The sequence below is a fragment of the Hydra vulgaris genome, chromosome 02 (genome assembly GCF_038396675.1).
Source record: "Hydra vulgaris chromosome 02, alternate assembly HydraT2T_AEP".
NCBI lineage: Eukaryota > Metazoa > Cnidaria > Hydrozoa > Anthoathecata > Hydridae > Hydra > Hydra vulgaris.
This window is the reverse complement of record NC_088921.1, coordinates 72321654-72338347: the sequence shown is the minus strand read 5'-3', so window position 1 is coordinate 72338347 and position 16694 is coordinate 72321654. Positions and strand designations below refer to the sequence as shown.

The 16694-nt window shown below is 26.2% G+C and overlaps 1 protein-coding gene across 1 annotated transcript; it reads left to right on the top strand.

The window, feature by feature from the left end:
- The first annotated feature begins 11942 nt into the window (after window positions 1-11942).
- On the top strand, window positions 11943-13917 carry LOC136076298 (uncharacterized). The gene is made up of 4 exons (XM_065789772.1): window positions 11943-12020; window positions 12231-12817; window positions 13090-13255; window positions 13456-13917. The coding sequence occupies exons 1-4, from the start codon at window positions 11943-11945 to the stop codon at window positions 13915-13917; spliced, it is 1293 nt and encodes a 430-aa protein (XP_065645844.1).
- Window positions 13918-16694: the final 2777 nt, after the last annotated feature.

Sequence of the window (16694 nt, the reverse complement as noted above, 5' to 3'; positions counted from 1 at the left end):
TATGAGGTGATCGATATGATTGTTTTCGGGCATCATTATATAAATTATTTTTTTCTTCGATAGATTTATTTATAAATGTTATTTTATCAATATCGAAGAAGTACGATGTAAATTCATTTACGTAATTATTATATTTTGCAATATTTCGCTGTTGATCCATGGTATTAATATATTATTTATTATTCATTTTTTGAATAATAAATAATATATTAATACCATGGATCAACAGCGTATTAATATATTAATACCATGGAGAATGATTGATTTAACGATCACCAACCATGATCATCTTTTCTGCTCGACGAAGAAAAATAACTACCTTTAAAGAAATCATCGACAGCTTCAGATGATTCACGGTAACCAGGAGGATTGATGATCCTTATAGAAGTGAAAATCTCAAAAATTTTCAAAATAAGAGAGAAAAGTTTCTTTATATCAAAGTCCCCCCTCACTGAAATAATATTGGGAATCGGGATGGGGATTGTGATAGGGATTCTGATTGGGATTCGGGGTTTTGATTGGGATTCTGATGGGGATTCGGGATTCTGATCGGGATTCTGATGGGGATTCTGATTGGGATTCTGATTCGGGATTCTGATAGGGATTCGGGATTCTGATGGGGATTCTGATCGGGATTTCGAGGGAAAAAAGAAAAAACAATAAAATTTTAACAGTGATATATTTATTATTTAAGTATAACAATTCTTTTATCGTTTAACGTTTCTTCATTGCCTTCTTCAAATTTACGTTTTCCGATTTTCTGTTTTGTGATTTCTGTTTGTAGGTGGAAATCAATCCACTTTAATTTCTTTAAAAGTTTTTGTTTTTCTAAATTTAATTTTGTCAATTCGACCAAAATTATGGTTTGATCATTTTTTAATGCTTCAATGTTCATGATTGACATATATATAAATTCTATGCGATAAAAAAAAGATATAAAATACATGTAACAAATATTAAACATAAAAAAAAAAGAATATAAACAAAAACTAAATAAAAAAAAAGGATATAATATTATGGCATATTAATACATGTTATAAAATTATTAAACATAAAAAAAAAAACAAAAAATTAAAAAAAATTAAATAAAAACCAATTATAAAAAAAAATTTTTTTTTATATTCAAAATATTGCCTCGCGTAATTTTACAAGATGTTTTACAACATTATTAGTTGCTATACAGCAATTACATGTTTCGTCGCATTCCATGACTAAATCGTTAATATCGCAGTCGATACAACTAAATTCGATATCGTGTATATACTGCTCGTATATTTTTCGTAATTGTTTTTTTTCTGAATATTTTATTGTCATCCATTTCGCTTGGACAATCATTTTGTTTATCATCTTGATAATTGAGGGGATTCTGATCGGAATTCTGATTTGGAATAAATAAATACAATATATAAGATTGACAAAAATAAAAAAATATAATGTAATACAAAATATCAAATACAATATAAAGAATAGATTGTGATTAGGAAATCGGGATTCTGATTTTCATTGGGATTCTGATTGGTTTTCAATCGGGATTCTGATTGGTGTTTGTTTATAAATGTCGATAAATGTTATATTGTTATTATGTGTTTCGCCAAGTTTCATTAAGTTTATTATATATATATATTATTTTCTTCTTCCACTTCTGTATGGTTATCAATATCTTCATTTTGTATATGGTTGTCTTTATCTTTTACCTTGTTTTTATTATTGTTATTGTTATCTTCTTCATTGTAGTTATCTTCTTCTTCTTCGTAATCTTCTTCTTCATTGTAGTAATCTTTTTCTTCTTCGCAATCTTTTTCTTTGTAATCTTCTTCGTAATCTTCTTCTTCGTTGTAGTAATCTTTTTCTTCTTCGCAAACTTCTTCTTCGCAATCTTCATCGAATTCTTCTTTTTCATCGATTATATCGATTGATTGTAAATTATAAATAGAATTTGGGTTCACAAATATATTATCGTAAGATGGATAAAGATATGGAGAAATGCATTTAATGTCTCCTTGTTTATCTCTAACATTCATTGTAGTTTTATTGTATTTCATTGTTAATATCTAAAAAAAATTTTATTATATAAAAAAAAATATTTGAAAATAATACAAATTTAATATTTATAAAATATATCTTAATATTTATAATTCATAAAAAAATGCATCATAAAAAAAATTTTTTTATATTAATTATTGCATTGAAAGCATTGTTTTGTTAACTTTAAATAATTGTTTATCTTTTGTGGTCGTAAATTATATTGATTACGTAATTGTCTCGATTGTTCTCTTAAATCTTTACGTAATTGTTTTGCTTGCTCTCTCAAGTCTTTAATCATAAGGTGTTTTATATGCTCCATATTTTTTATAATGTATATTTATATTTAAATCTGAAAAAGAGATAAAATTATAAAAAAAGATTTATATTTTATATTAAAAGATATTATTGATATTATCGTAACAACGTTCACAATATAACATAGAACAATTTCTTATATATTGCGGTTCAGAGTATTTTATTTCGCTACATTCAAAACAGTCTTTGAAATTATAATATGGGCACGATCGTATCTCGGCTATTTTTGTATTCATAATATGTACAATATCGAGATGGTTGTCGTGTAAATATTTTTGATAAACGATATCAAAGGTTTTATCACGCATTCTTGTATATTGTTTGTTTAAAATATGCAGTATAATGATAACGTACATATGAGGTATATTTAAGTCGCGTAGTTGTTTATTGAAGAATGCTTCCCAATCATAATTTGGATAGGTCCATATACAAGCAGCGCAAAGATGTTGAGTAAAAGTAATTGCGTGTTCTTTTATTTTAATCAATGTTTGTTTGTGGTCTTCATTATAGAGATAAATTCTTTCCATAATTTGATCAACAAGTTCTTTTGTTATTTGAATTGACATTATTAGTTGGCTAAAAAGAAAGTGAAATTATTTATAAGGTCAATTAAACAAAATAGGTCATATAAAAATTTATAAGAAAAAAAAGTGAATAAATAGTAAAGAAAAAAGTTAATATTAATAACAGAAAAAAAAAATGGCAATAACAAAAAGTGTTCCTCGAGCAAATGTTACGGAAGTGAATGTTAAGAGGCAAGCTGTACGAGCACAAAACGAAAAAATAAGACTAAGTAATTTATGGGCGCAAGCTGCTCGTTCAAATGCTAGAATTTGGAATCCTCGAGTTGTGATTAATCCAATTGCAAATTCAAGGGAATGCAAGAATATGTTGTATTGCAAGCGTAAAACAAACTCAACTTATAAAAGAAATGCTGCAAATATAAAAAAAGGACGCGCTGGACAACCTATATATAAATGGGTGCTAACAAAAAGTACTTAAAGGTAAATTTATTATATTGTTTATATAATTTATACAATTTTGTAATAAAAAAAATTAACATACAATTTTGTAAATAAAAAAACGTTATAAAAAAGTAATTGTCATCGTAAATGTTAATATTGTCTTTAATGATCATAATTTCAAAGGATGGTAACCAAAAGATAAGATTAAAGTGTTAATTGAATACTTTTTTTTGGCGTCTGTTTTGTTTAAAAAAAGTGATGTCACTTCGACAAAGAAAAGGACTGAAACGAAAGTGTAATGAAAAGAAAATATCAAACGCAAAATCAATTGAAACAAATAAAATTACTAACAGATGTAACAAACAATGCTCTGAAAACAAACAACACAATATTCGAGCAATACTATTGAATTTAGCTGAACATTTTGGTTTAGCTTTAATATACATTTTTTGTACAGTGTTTTTTTAAAGTATATAGAACGTTTATGCTGTATTTTATAAGAAGGCAATGAAAAAATATTATCGCTAAAAAATATTCCTTTTTTAATCGTTCATTTGAGTGAGTTGTGTGCTGGATTTGGAAAATTGTTTATACTGGTCTCTTTTTTTTTCAATAAAAAAGATTAAAAATACAAAACGCAGTGATGCAACATTATAATTTTTTTTCGAATTGGAAGATATTTTCTAAAACATTGAAGGCGATAATAGAAAATGCGATAAACTTTCAATCACAATTTAAGTTTTGAAACCATACGTTTATAAGAATTTTTTAACTATTGTAACAAAGTGGCAACTTTTATTAAATATTGTAATGTAGAACGTTTATGAGAATTTTTTGAAGGCGATAATAGAAAAAAATGTAACGATAATTATGAAGGCGATAATAGAAAATGCGATACACTTTCAATCACGATTTAAGTTTTGAAACCATACGTTTATAAGAATTTTTTAACTATTGTAACAAAGTAGCAACTTTTATTAAATATTGTAATGTAGAACGTTTATGAGAATTTTTTAACTATTGTAACAAAGTAGGAGGAAACAGTATTTGTTGTGCGAGATAAGTTTTTCAGTTTGGATAAAAAAATTTAGAATATCATGTTTCAGTTTCAATTTCCATTGTCGAATTTATTATTTCAAAAGTGATGTTAAAACATTTAGCAGCAAAACATTAGTTATTTTCTATTGTATTGAAGTGAAGATGACTTTAAAACGATTAAAAATACACAAAAGATGTAAATTTTCTGAAAATGATCAACATAATTTTTTTGTACATTGTCTCTTGTTATAAATATGCGCTATATATTTGAAATGTAATTGGCACATTGTCGGTTACGATATTAAATTGTTTTTTTGCCCATTTTATATAGTGAGAAGCAAAAGTACCAAAAATAATGTCGAAATTAATAAATTCATTTTTTTGACAGATTAAATAGTCAGAGTTGCAATAATGTTTTAACCACCTTTTATATTCATACTTCATATCTCTGCATTTTTGTTCATAATTGTCATCTAAAAAAGTTATGACTCTATAATGAAGTTCGTAGAATATTTTATCTTTATGAATTTTAAACAAATTTAATCCATCAATATATCTTGTTAGATTAATACCCTCATTACTTTCCCATGTTGCGTTATCTTCCATTATATTTATTTTCAATGAATTTCGGAAATAAATGATCATTAAATTAATTTCATTTCTAATTCTATCATCAGCCAATCTTCTTTTGCATATTTCTTGTAAAGATAAACACTTCATATGGTTGATTTTTGGGTTAAAAGGTTCATCGTACCAATTTGCCAGTGGTAATGGATGAATATTATAATCATATCCAAATAAATAACATATTGAATGTGTGTTAATATCCCTCCATTTCTCTCGCAATTGTATCATTGTATCGATTAAGTTTTCAAATAAGCATTTATTTTTACACTGGGAAGGTATTTGATTATTAACAATATTTTGAATTTCTAATATGATGAGTTGACATTTTGAGCAAGTGCCTTCACAATGTTTTGCAATGTAATTAATTTTATTTCTTTTGTAAATGTAAATTTCCAATACAACGTTGATTTCCAATTTTAATATTTGAGAAGCTTTTGTTATTCCTGCCATCTAAAAAAAAAATTTTAAATACAATATAAAGAAGGACAATAAATTCCAGTTGTCAAATGAAAAATATACTTTATATTCTTATTTACAGTGGTAGATTTAGATTTAATAAAAACATTTTTTTTGTTAATTTTTTGAATGATATCGTGAAAATAAAAGTTATTTGTTAGTTTATATAACGTATAAAAATGATTAAAATTTAAATCTAAATAGTGCGTAAATTGTTTCATTTTTTTCCAAAATAAATAATATCGAAAATATTGCCATTTGCATTGTTCGCAAAGAGAATAATAAAATGCGATTGCTTGTAAACGTATATTTTTTAAAGTATCGTTTTGTTGTTTATTATGTCGTTTTAACATATTAAAAATTTCATCAATGTCGTAGAAATTTATTTCCATTTATTCTTCTTCGTATCCGCTATCGTAATTTGTCACTATGTTTACGTTATAGTTTCTAAAATAGTACATATAATCATTCAACTTTGATTGATCTTCTTTTGTCCAATTTTGTTTGAAACATCTATTTGATTGATTTTCGTTTGTCCAAAAACATCTATTTTCATTAATTTCAAGATATTCTATTCTGTATCTTCTATCTATTATATTATATCTGTATATTATATCTATCAAATCTTGCATATTATTGAAGTTTTTTTTTTGAATCTAAAAAAAATTTATTAAAAAAATTCATATAGCAAATCATAAGAAAATTATGGGTTATAATATAATAATATAATATAAAGTCATATATATTACGATGTTTTTTTTCTTTAATATATTTTTTATGAAATAAAAATATAAAAAAAAATGGAAGCAACAATAACTGATTTACAAACTCGTTTTTTAAAAACTATCGAGAGTGAATTGGAAAAAAAAAATGCTGCAACTCAAAACTTTAATACCGCGCATCAATTATGGCAAACTAATGTAACTGCACGATTGTTGGCTTTAAATAACGCTCTAGTTGCGCAAGGTGGTGTTGGAAATTTTACCGATTTAAATTTGGCAATTGCTGCTTATCAAGCTGCTTTGGGTGTTGCCGCCGATCCTGCTTTGGTGACACCTTTACCTGAACCCGTTAATACGTACGTTGTAAATCCATTGGTTCAACGACTTGCAAATTATGAAATCATGGCTTCGACAATGGTGTCATCACTTGCTGTTTGCAGTTTATCCGCTTTAATGTTGCCAATATAAAAAAAACATGTAAAAAAATGTATAAAAGAAATAAATTTTTTTTAAATTTAAAAAAGTGTACTTTTTTTCATATAATACAACTTAATTGTCTTTCGTAGTCACCAATTAAATCACGCCTATCCATTTCGAATAGAATTGTTTTTAAATCCGACCATGTTCTTGTTCCATTTCGTTCGACCCATACTTTAAATGTTTGCATTGCTTTAGCTTGAACATATCTATTATCGCTATCAATAACATCAATACATGACTCATCAAGTCCGCAATATCTTGCAAAGCGACTCCATTGCGAACCAATACGATCAGCGAAATAAGAAAATTCCTTCGCCTGTAATCCTCGTTTTTGAAGGTGTGGCTTCTCAATTTAATCTATAATGTCTTGTTTATAAGGAAACTCTAAAATGTTTAATAAACGTGCCATATTTTGTGGTGAAATAATGTTCAATCTTTCCATAACAAGCGCCAAATCTATAAAGGTTTTACATTTTTCTAATTCACCTTCTCCAATTTCATCTTTGAGTACATATTTAATTTTATTAAATACTTCTGTGGTCAAATGATTATTTATTATTAATATTTTAGTTTTGTAATCCATCTAAAGAAAAAATATATTTAAAGAAATAAAAGTTTTACAAAAAAAAATTAAAAGAATAATGTTTGCATATGCTCAATACAATTTTCAAGATTGCTTATAAGTTCTTTATTGATTAATATAATATTATCATTTGAGTTTTTAATGTCATTTAACCATTTGGATAGGGTTTTCAATAAAATTATGTTGATTTCGTCGGGTTTACGCTGATACAATTTGACTAACACTTGATAACATCGATCACTTTCATATCTGTTATCGTGTTCGATAACGGCAATTTCGTTTGAAGTAAATTTTAGATATTGCGCCGATTTTCTCCATTCTGATGATAGTTTATTGTTAATAAATAGTTTTGTTTTATTATCCATCTAAAATAATAATTTTTTTAAATATAACAAAAAAAAAAAAAAAAATTGTCAACAATAATGTAAATTATAATTTGATTTTGATATTGTAAGCTTCTTTTCGTATTCGTTTAGAATTCGTGATCTTCATTCTGTTGCTTTATCTTGTTTGCATTTCGTTTGTTCTATTTTGATAATTTTTAAATGGGTCTTTAAAAGTTTCTTTCTATTGTTTCTAATGCGTATCTTTTTTTCGTACTGTCTTTCGTTGTTATATTTAATATCAAATATTTCTGCTTCTGAATCAGACATTCTTTTTTAAAAAAAAAATTAATCTTGAAAAATAAAATGGTCATGTAAATCATATTGTAAATGTTAAATAATGAATTAAAATAAACAACGTATAAGTAACGTCAAAAAAAATATTATTTTAATTTTCTAAAAAAAATGCGTAAGATAGCTCATAAAAAAGTACATCATAAAAAAACACATTATAAAAAAAAATATAAAAGAAATAAAAAAAGAACAAAACGTGGTCGTGGATTGGAAAGCCTTGTTACAATTGATAATGCAAAAGCTCTTGGTAAATTTGCAGTACAAAATGCTGATGCTATTTCCAAATTGGGTGGAGCCGTTGCTGGATGGTTTAAACGAAAAAAAGGCAAAAAAGTACCAATACAAACTACTGCACCACCAATTGTAAATCAGGATAATTTAACAGCGGCTCAAAGACTTGATTTATATAATCGAGGATTATTATAAGGTGAGTTTAAAAAAAATATTTTATTATATTTAATCATTCTACATTTGGTATTTCCCATAAAAAATCCAAAAAATCATCCTTTTTCGAAACTTCATTTATTCGATCGATTGTATCTATAAGATAAAAATTTATATAAAAAAAATATTTTTATTATTAAAAAAAAATTATTAAAAAAAAGTAGACGGACCTTGTGATACACTGGTTGTAACAGGCGTTGCTTCATTTATAATATCTGCGTTGATATTAATTCCTATAAGTTAATTGAAAAAATAAATTTGAAGAAAAAAAAAAAGGAATAGAAAAATAATAAATTTAATACATGCAATAACAAACCTTGAGTTGAGCTACTCGTCGCCACAATTGGTGGTAAATTGTCGAGGTAATTGGTATCAATAGGACAACTTCCGCTAGCACCAATAGCGAGTCTGTTTCTTAAGTGGTATTTATTTTCTTTAAGTTTATCTAAAAAATATCAAGTTATTATATAATAAAAAAAATTTATAAAAAAAATTATAAATAAAAAAAAAATTTTATGATGAAAAAAAAACCTTGAGCTAATTGAAACTGTCGAAATATATCGTAGATGTTTTTTAAATTTTTTCGCCTACTATGCGCCTGTTTGGTTGTTTCTCGCCTCTGTAGCCGTTTTAACTTGCTTTTGTATTTGATAAGTTCTTCTACAGCAACATCTATAATGTTGTGTAAATTCGACACTTCATAACTCATTTTCATTTTTTTTTAATTGATGTTCGATGTTTGATGTTGCTGTTCGATGAGAATAATAATTTTTTCATAAAATTTATATTAAATTAATGTTTGTTTCGTTACTAAAAATAGTTTGATAAGTTTGTTTTGCTTTCGATTAATTCTTTTGTTTTATTTAGTTTCGGTCAATAAAATTTAGTTTCGCTTTCCAAAGAACAATGAAGTTTCGTTTTGTTTAGTTTCGAAGATTAAAAAAACATGCCATGTTTTTTAAAAAACATGTCATGTTTTTTAAAATTAATGTCACGTTTTTTTAAAAAAAATATGACATGTTTTTTAAAAAACATGACATGTTTTTTAAAAAACCTGCCACATTTTTTAATAAACATGGCATGTTTTTTTAATAAAAAATTCGCTATAAAAACGGGTGAATTTTTTTAAAATTATCAATGAAAGCGAAAAAGAACAGAACAAAGAAAAAGTATATCAAACTTATTTATAATATAAAAAAATGATGTCTATAAAAGAAAGTGATAAAGATTATAAATATGAAAGTTATAATGGTTTAAAGAATGCTTTTTCAAAACGAGAAAATATAGTTATAGAAGATATAAGAGCAAATTGCCATCATTTGAAATTTTTTTTTATTGAGTTGGAGGAGATTTTAAAAATAATGGATTCAGAAGACATAGAAGTTGTCGAATATGTTGAAAAAGCTTTACAATCATTTATAAAAGTTAAAAAACAATTGGAAAGTGTGTTGCCATTTTCTTCACACACGGAAAAAATCGATGTTGTTTTGTAATTTTTTATATATGCAATTGAGAGATTAGCATATTTAATTGACAATAATTTAAATTATTGTAAACATCAAGGGTTTGCGATAAATCCGCATTTATTTTATAATTTTATGGTGTTTGTTATACAAATTAATACTTTTAAGACGAATAAATTTTTTATATAATATTTTGTATTTTTTTAAATTTTTATTGTTAACTTTTTTTAAGAATAAAAAAAAATTTTGAAATCCTTCGAATAATAACTTGTTAAATTAATTTTTTTTTAAAAAAAAATATGAAATTTTTTTATCTGTTTAGATGAGTACGCATAAATATAAAAAAATTGTTGAGGACGGTTCTTTATGGTTTTGTATAAAGAATGATTTATTATATGTGAACATTATAAAATTTGCAGTTGATAATCCTAAAATTAAATTTTGCCCTTATAGGCATAAAAATGTTGATATCTTAAATTCAGAACAGTTAGAGTCTTTAAATCATATAAAATATGTTCAGTATCATTATGAAAGCGTTTCAAATAATGCCAAACTGATTTTGTTTGCGCGTGTTCACGATAAAATTAAAGAAGACGAAATATGTGATTTTTGTCATGGGTTGTTGTATTTTCCACATGTGGCAACATCAAAAAATTGTACTTGCGTGAAAATTGCTAATTGTTGTATAGACTGTATAAAGTTTGCATGTAAATGTTACACCTTTTATCAAGACGATAAAAAGCATCAAAAGATTGTCAAAAAATATGTAGAATGTGTAAATCTTTGTTCCATATCTGGCGAATTAAATAACATTCAATCACATTTAAAAGTTTGTAAAGAAAAATTGGAAAAATGTATGTTTTGTTCAAAGTATTCGGATAAAAATCATGATTGCATCATCAATGAAAACGATGAAGATATTACAGTCATTTCTAGTCAATATAATGTTTTACCAAATCTTTCCAACTCTAATATTCCTCAATTATTATCAGAGGCGCTTAAAGATGATATTAAGAAGATTGAAGATAACGTAAAATATTTCGCGAAAAAATTTAGCGAATTGAAAAACGACACTAATTTTGAAAGTTTTAGAGAAGTATTAAGTTGTCAGCAAAATGAAGTCGAAGAGTTGAGCAAACGAATTAATGCTGTAGAACAAGTTATGAAAGAACAATCAATTCAATATCAGCGTGGTTTATTGGAAAACGCAAAAACATTTGTTACCGATAACGGAATGTATATATGGAGAATTGAAGTCGATAGTTTAGAAAGAATGAAGGGGGAAGATTCATTGAAAAGTGCCTATTGTAAAACGGAAAAATACGGCTACGTATTTTTTTGGCATTTGTATTGCAATAAAAATGATTTTGGTATTTCTTTTATTTTATGCTCGGGGAATTATGACGATGTGCTGCAATGGCCTTTAAAGAAAGAAATATCGGTCGAAATATTAAAATCGACAGGTGGAAGTTATTGTAAAAAAAATTTCTGCACAGGTGACAATTATCATGAAAGTTTTTGTAAACCATTAATGAATCAAAACAATATTGGAGTTGGTTTTCAAAAATTTTTTTCTCGAGAAGAAATATCCAATTTTAAAACTTTTAATAAATTTGTATTTTTAAAATTGACAGTTGTTTAATTTTTTTATTTGTAAAAAAAGATATTTTAAAGGAAAATAATTTTTTTTTAGATGAAAAATAAATTGAAAGAAATTGGTGATCATCTCATTCAATCAAGTGTCAGACAAATAAAATATTTTATGGAGTTACCCCCGTGTAAATATGAAAATATTAAATGTGGCGACGAATTAGTTGAGCAACTCTTTAAAGACTACTTTAGTAATGGAGAAAAGTTGGACGATTTTGTTCAAGCGTTATTTTTTACCGGCGAAAAAATGTTATCAAACAATTTTAAAAAATTTCTTATTGACTGCAATAATATTGCGGAACAAGATAAACAATGTTTAGAATTTATTCCTTATGTTGATATGTAATAATTATATCTTTATTTAGGTTAAAATTAAAATGTAAAAAAAAATGACATACATGTTAGCGCGATGGACCTTTGAACCCCATTTGATGTTATTAACAAATAAACAAAGAACAAAAATTCTTTCTTTGGTTAATGATGTCGACTTTTATGAAATGAAAAATTACATTGATAATACCAATTTCAATTTTGGTCGTGCTTTAGCATTTTACAATGCAATCAAAGTTATGAAAGTAAATTTTAAAGAAAAGAAAACATTAACAATGCTCTTGTTTAATAAAATGCATAAAATTGATTTAATAAAAGATTTTACAATTTTTTCATTTGTGACAACGTTTGAAATAATGTGCAATGTTAAAAATTATGTTATTCAAATTTTATTTTAAAAACTTTATTTGTAAATTAATTTATGTTAAATAATATTGTAATTTTTTTTATTTTAGAACAAAAAAAAAATGCAAAATCTCTTAAAAAAATATTTAATTGAAAATCCTGAAGAACTTTTTCGTGCCTTTAAATGTGACGTGCAAGATGGACCACGTTCATTTATGGAGGTGTTGATATCTAATGCGGATTTTAAAACTCTTTTTCAAGTGTTGCACTTGATATACCGTAAGAGATTTTTTTTAAAAGATCAAAGTTATAAGGAGTATGCCGATTTTTCCAAAAGTATAAATTTAATCAATGATTTAATGAACGATAATTATATTTGTGTTTTTGAATATATACAATATTTTGATGAAAGAAAAGACAGACAAGATGAAAGAAAAGATAGATTTAGACAAGACCATTATAAAGTTATGTCTCAATGTATGCAGTATGTGATTGATATTTGTTATGATTTTCATTACCGTTCCATTATATACCCTTATTATATACGACGTTATGAATACAAGTTAAATCATGTTTTTTATAAAATTACGCAAGGACTGTCAAGAGAAGAAGCATATCCCTTAATAAAAGCTTTACTGTCGCAGTCGTTATTACGATATGTACAAATGGAAAGACAGCATAATTTGTCAGATGCCCGGCAAGAAATGATAACGTTTTATAAAAATTCAACATGTCAATCAGGAATTTATGCTTATCTTCGACATTTATTGAAAGTTCATATTCATCCGACTTGCCCAACGGTCGATTCTTCTCTCTGTCCCAAGGCATTAGCTCATTTTTTTTAAAAACAAAATCATTTGAAGAACATCTTGCAGTTTGTAATGTTTTTATAAGTATCGATGGAAAGAAACCTTTTTTAAATAGTCTTTTTAAGTATCAATTTTATGGGTTTATATTTTGGCTTTTAAGGCAAGTAGTTGAACCCGACAAAGATTGCCCCTTAAGACAAACAACAACAGACCGAACTATGTTTGATATAATATTGCGAATGCAAGACGATAACGACGAATTAACTCGAAAAATTTTAGCTTTAAAATATGAAGAATTATTAGTGAATAAAGAAGAGTATACAAAAGTGATGATTGAATTTGTGTCGCTTTTTAAATCAATAAAATATTTGTCGGTGAATATTAAAGATCAACTTTTAAATAAACGAGAATGTTTTTTTATTACGAATGATTTTTTAACCAATGTAAAATGCGATATAATGAAGAGGAGAGGAATTGTTTTTTTTTAAATTTGTTATTTTTTAAATTTGTTAATATGTTTTTTTAGAGAAAAAAAATGATAAAAATTGCGTTACGTGACGGTGCCAAGTGTCCAACTTTAGGAACATCCGGAAGTATTGGTTATGATTTGTATCCATTAAAAGATGTTGAAATCTCTCCGCATTTTTTAACCATTATTGATACTGGCGTTGTGGTTTCTCCTCCCGATTCGTATTATTTTCAAATAGCTCCAAGATCAAGCACATTTACAAATAGTTTGTTATTGCATCCCGGTATTATTGACACCGACTATCGAGATGATATCAAAGTATTAATTTGTAATCTTACAAACGAAACAATTTATTGGTCGAAAGACAAGGCGATAGCTCAAATGATTTTGAAAAAGAAAGAAATGTTGCCGGTATTAAAATGCTGCGAAAAAGAACTTGATGAAACACAAAGAAATAAAGGTCGATTTGGCTCAACGAACGATAGCGACGATATAATGGATATAACTTGTACTAATTAATAAAAAAAAATGTAATATCTATATAAATTGAATAAATTATATTATATATTAATTTTTTTGTATTTTTTTTGAAGAATGAAGTATGAAAAAAAAGAAAAATATTTTAATGATAAAGTTTTGTTTACAAAAAATTTGTGGACAATACGTCGATATAATGATGAAAGTTATGAAGATAATTTGGAAAAGTTGCTAGAGCGTAAAATGACATGGAATGATATCGAACGTTTTATTGCTAAACGAACAAATTTAACTGTTTTGAAAGAACTGGAACGTACAATCGATATGCCAATAGAAGAGCGACAATTTCTTGTTGCGTTTGTATCTGTGGTTGTGTATTACAGAGAAGAAGGTGAGCAATATCGTTTAATTAAATCAATTTATAGATCTGTTGTTCATTTTGTTAAACCGTTAGAAGCAGAAGCAAAGTTAGAAGAAATTGTTAGTTCCAATTTAGAAGGTGCTAGACATTCAAATCATGAAGAAAGCGGTTGGATTTTACACAGTTTATCGCAATTTGAAAGTATGGTTTTAAGTAATGTGAGTTTAAATGAATTTGTTATGTTAAGAGATTCAATCATCGGTGCCAAGTGGGAAACAAATAATGATTTTTATTGTCAAAATCCACTTCATCCAACTACAATTAAAAAAGTAATTCGATTTTTAAAAAGAAATAAAGTGCATCTTTGCGATATAAAAAATTATTTCATGTCTCAAAATCCTCTACACAAAATAACTTTGAAAAAAGTAAAAAAATATTTAGAAAAAGAGATATATGCAGAATCTAATATACTTTTAAAAACATTTTCACCACATCAAATAAACACAACAATGTTTGATTTTTCTCAGTGTTTTCCTTCTGGCTATTGTTTTTATGCTAGTTTCTTAATTGGTCTCTATCAATGTATTAAAAAAAAGTTTTCCCATGAAGAACTAGAAAATGTATCGATAGAAAAATGTTTATTCAAATGTCAAGAATACGAAGAGCAATTACAATATATAAAAGAACATTCGTTTAACATTAGATGGCATGAATTGGCGGAACTGTTAAATGTGATATCAAAAATGTTTTCCAAATTTAACATTGTTGTTTATAATTTACTTGTAAAAACAAAAAGAGTTCAAGTGAAATTAAATTCTCGTTTGAATGGCGACAAAAAACAAATGAATTTAAAAACGTGTATGAAAACAATGAGTAAATGTTACGAAAGTCAAATGATCACCAGTGAATCACGTAATCCATATAGAGAATTTGCAAACGATGAAGAACGGACAGTATATAACAATCGTTTAAAAAGAGAAAACACAATTCAAATTTTAATTATTCCAAAAAATAATGAATTTCATTGTGTTTCACTATTATCAAAAAAACATCAATATATTCCTTTAAAATTTAATAATTATTTTAACGTTTGCGAACAATGTCATCAGTTTAATAGAAACGCAGCAATACATTTAAATTGTAAAGGATTTTATCGAGAAAGTCGAGTTAAATACGATGTGACAAAATCTTTTTATAAACCTCAACATATTCTTTTTCATGAGTCCAGAAATAATTTTCCTTTTTTTATGACTTTTGACTGTGAGACAGAAGTAATAAATGAACGTTTAGTTTATTATTGTCATAGTATATGACAATATATTTTGTATTGATGATGAAATGGCTAGAAAAGTTTTTGGATTAGATGAAATGGGAAATACACGTCTCCAGTGGACTCTTTACTTTGAAAATACTTTTGCAAGTATGATGCATTGTATTGAAAAACTTCCTCCACTTATCAATAACATAAATCCCATTTTGAAAACCATTCGCAAACAAAGATTTCAAGAATGCCATCACGCTCAGGACTTTGAAGGTTTAAATGCTTTAAGAGTATTTGATTTGTTGGTCATTGCTCAATGTATTGTCGATTTTGCCGAAAATGAAAAAAAAAAACATACAGAATTGAATTTAACTGGTAAAGAACGTCAAATAATTTGGCAAACGTCGAAAAATCAATGTACAATTTGTAATTTATATGTCGACAGAATTAAATCAAATCATCGCCTAATTGACAATCATAATGTTTATCAATATGAAAGTGCAAAGCATGAAGTTATGAAATACATTTTGTTTCAAAATATAACTCAAATTGATCATTTTCAATTAGATCAATATTGCGTAGATTATTTGAGGAATACACAAAGAAATGACATAGAAAATGATTTGTTAAAGTTATATAAAATTTATATCATTTTAATCGAATTTCAAAAGTGTGGAAGAAGTCGTAACGGTAAATTTTGCCATTATTTTTTTTTGTCAAACGATGAAATGCTTGATATTCTCAATTCCGTTGAGGAATTATATACGCATGATGAAATGATGATGGACGACTATTTGTTTTATGATTGTTTTAAAAAAATCACAGAACATCTTTCCACTTTGTATGAAAATAATCCATTATTTGAAAATTTATATATACGCTATTTAGATTATGTTGCAAAATTAAATTTAATTGGAAATCTCTGGCAACGAGTCATGCTTGTCGATGTGCAAAAAGAAATTTATTCTGTACCCGTGCTCGATACGATGATGACAAAACAAGAAGAATGTATAAAATATTTAAAATTTATTTGTTTGAGGTATTTTGATCACGCAGTAATAGATCACGATCATTGGACAGGAAAAGTATTGGGGTTAGCTCACAACTATTGCAATTTACAGTATGGACGAATTAAACCGCCTCAGGTTAACATATATGCACATAACGCTTCTTTTGATATTTTAGTAATGATAACAA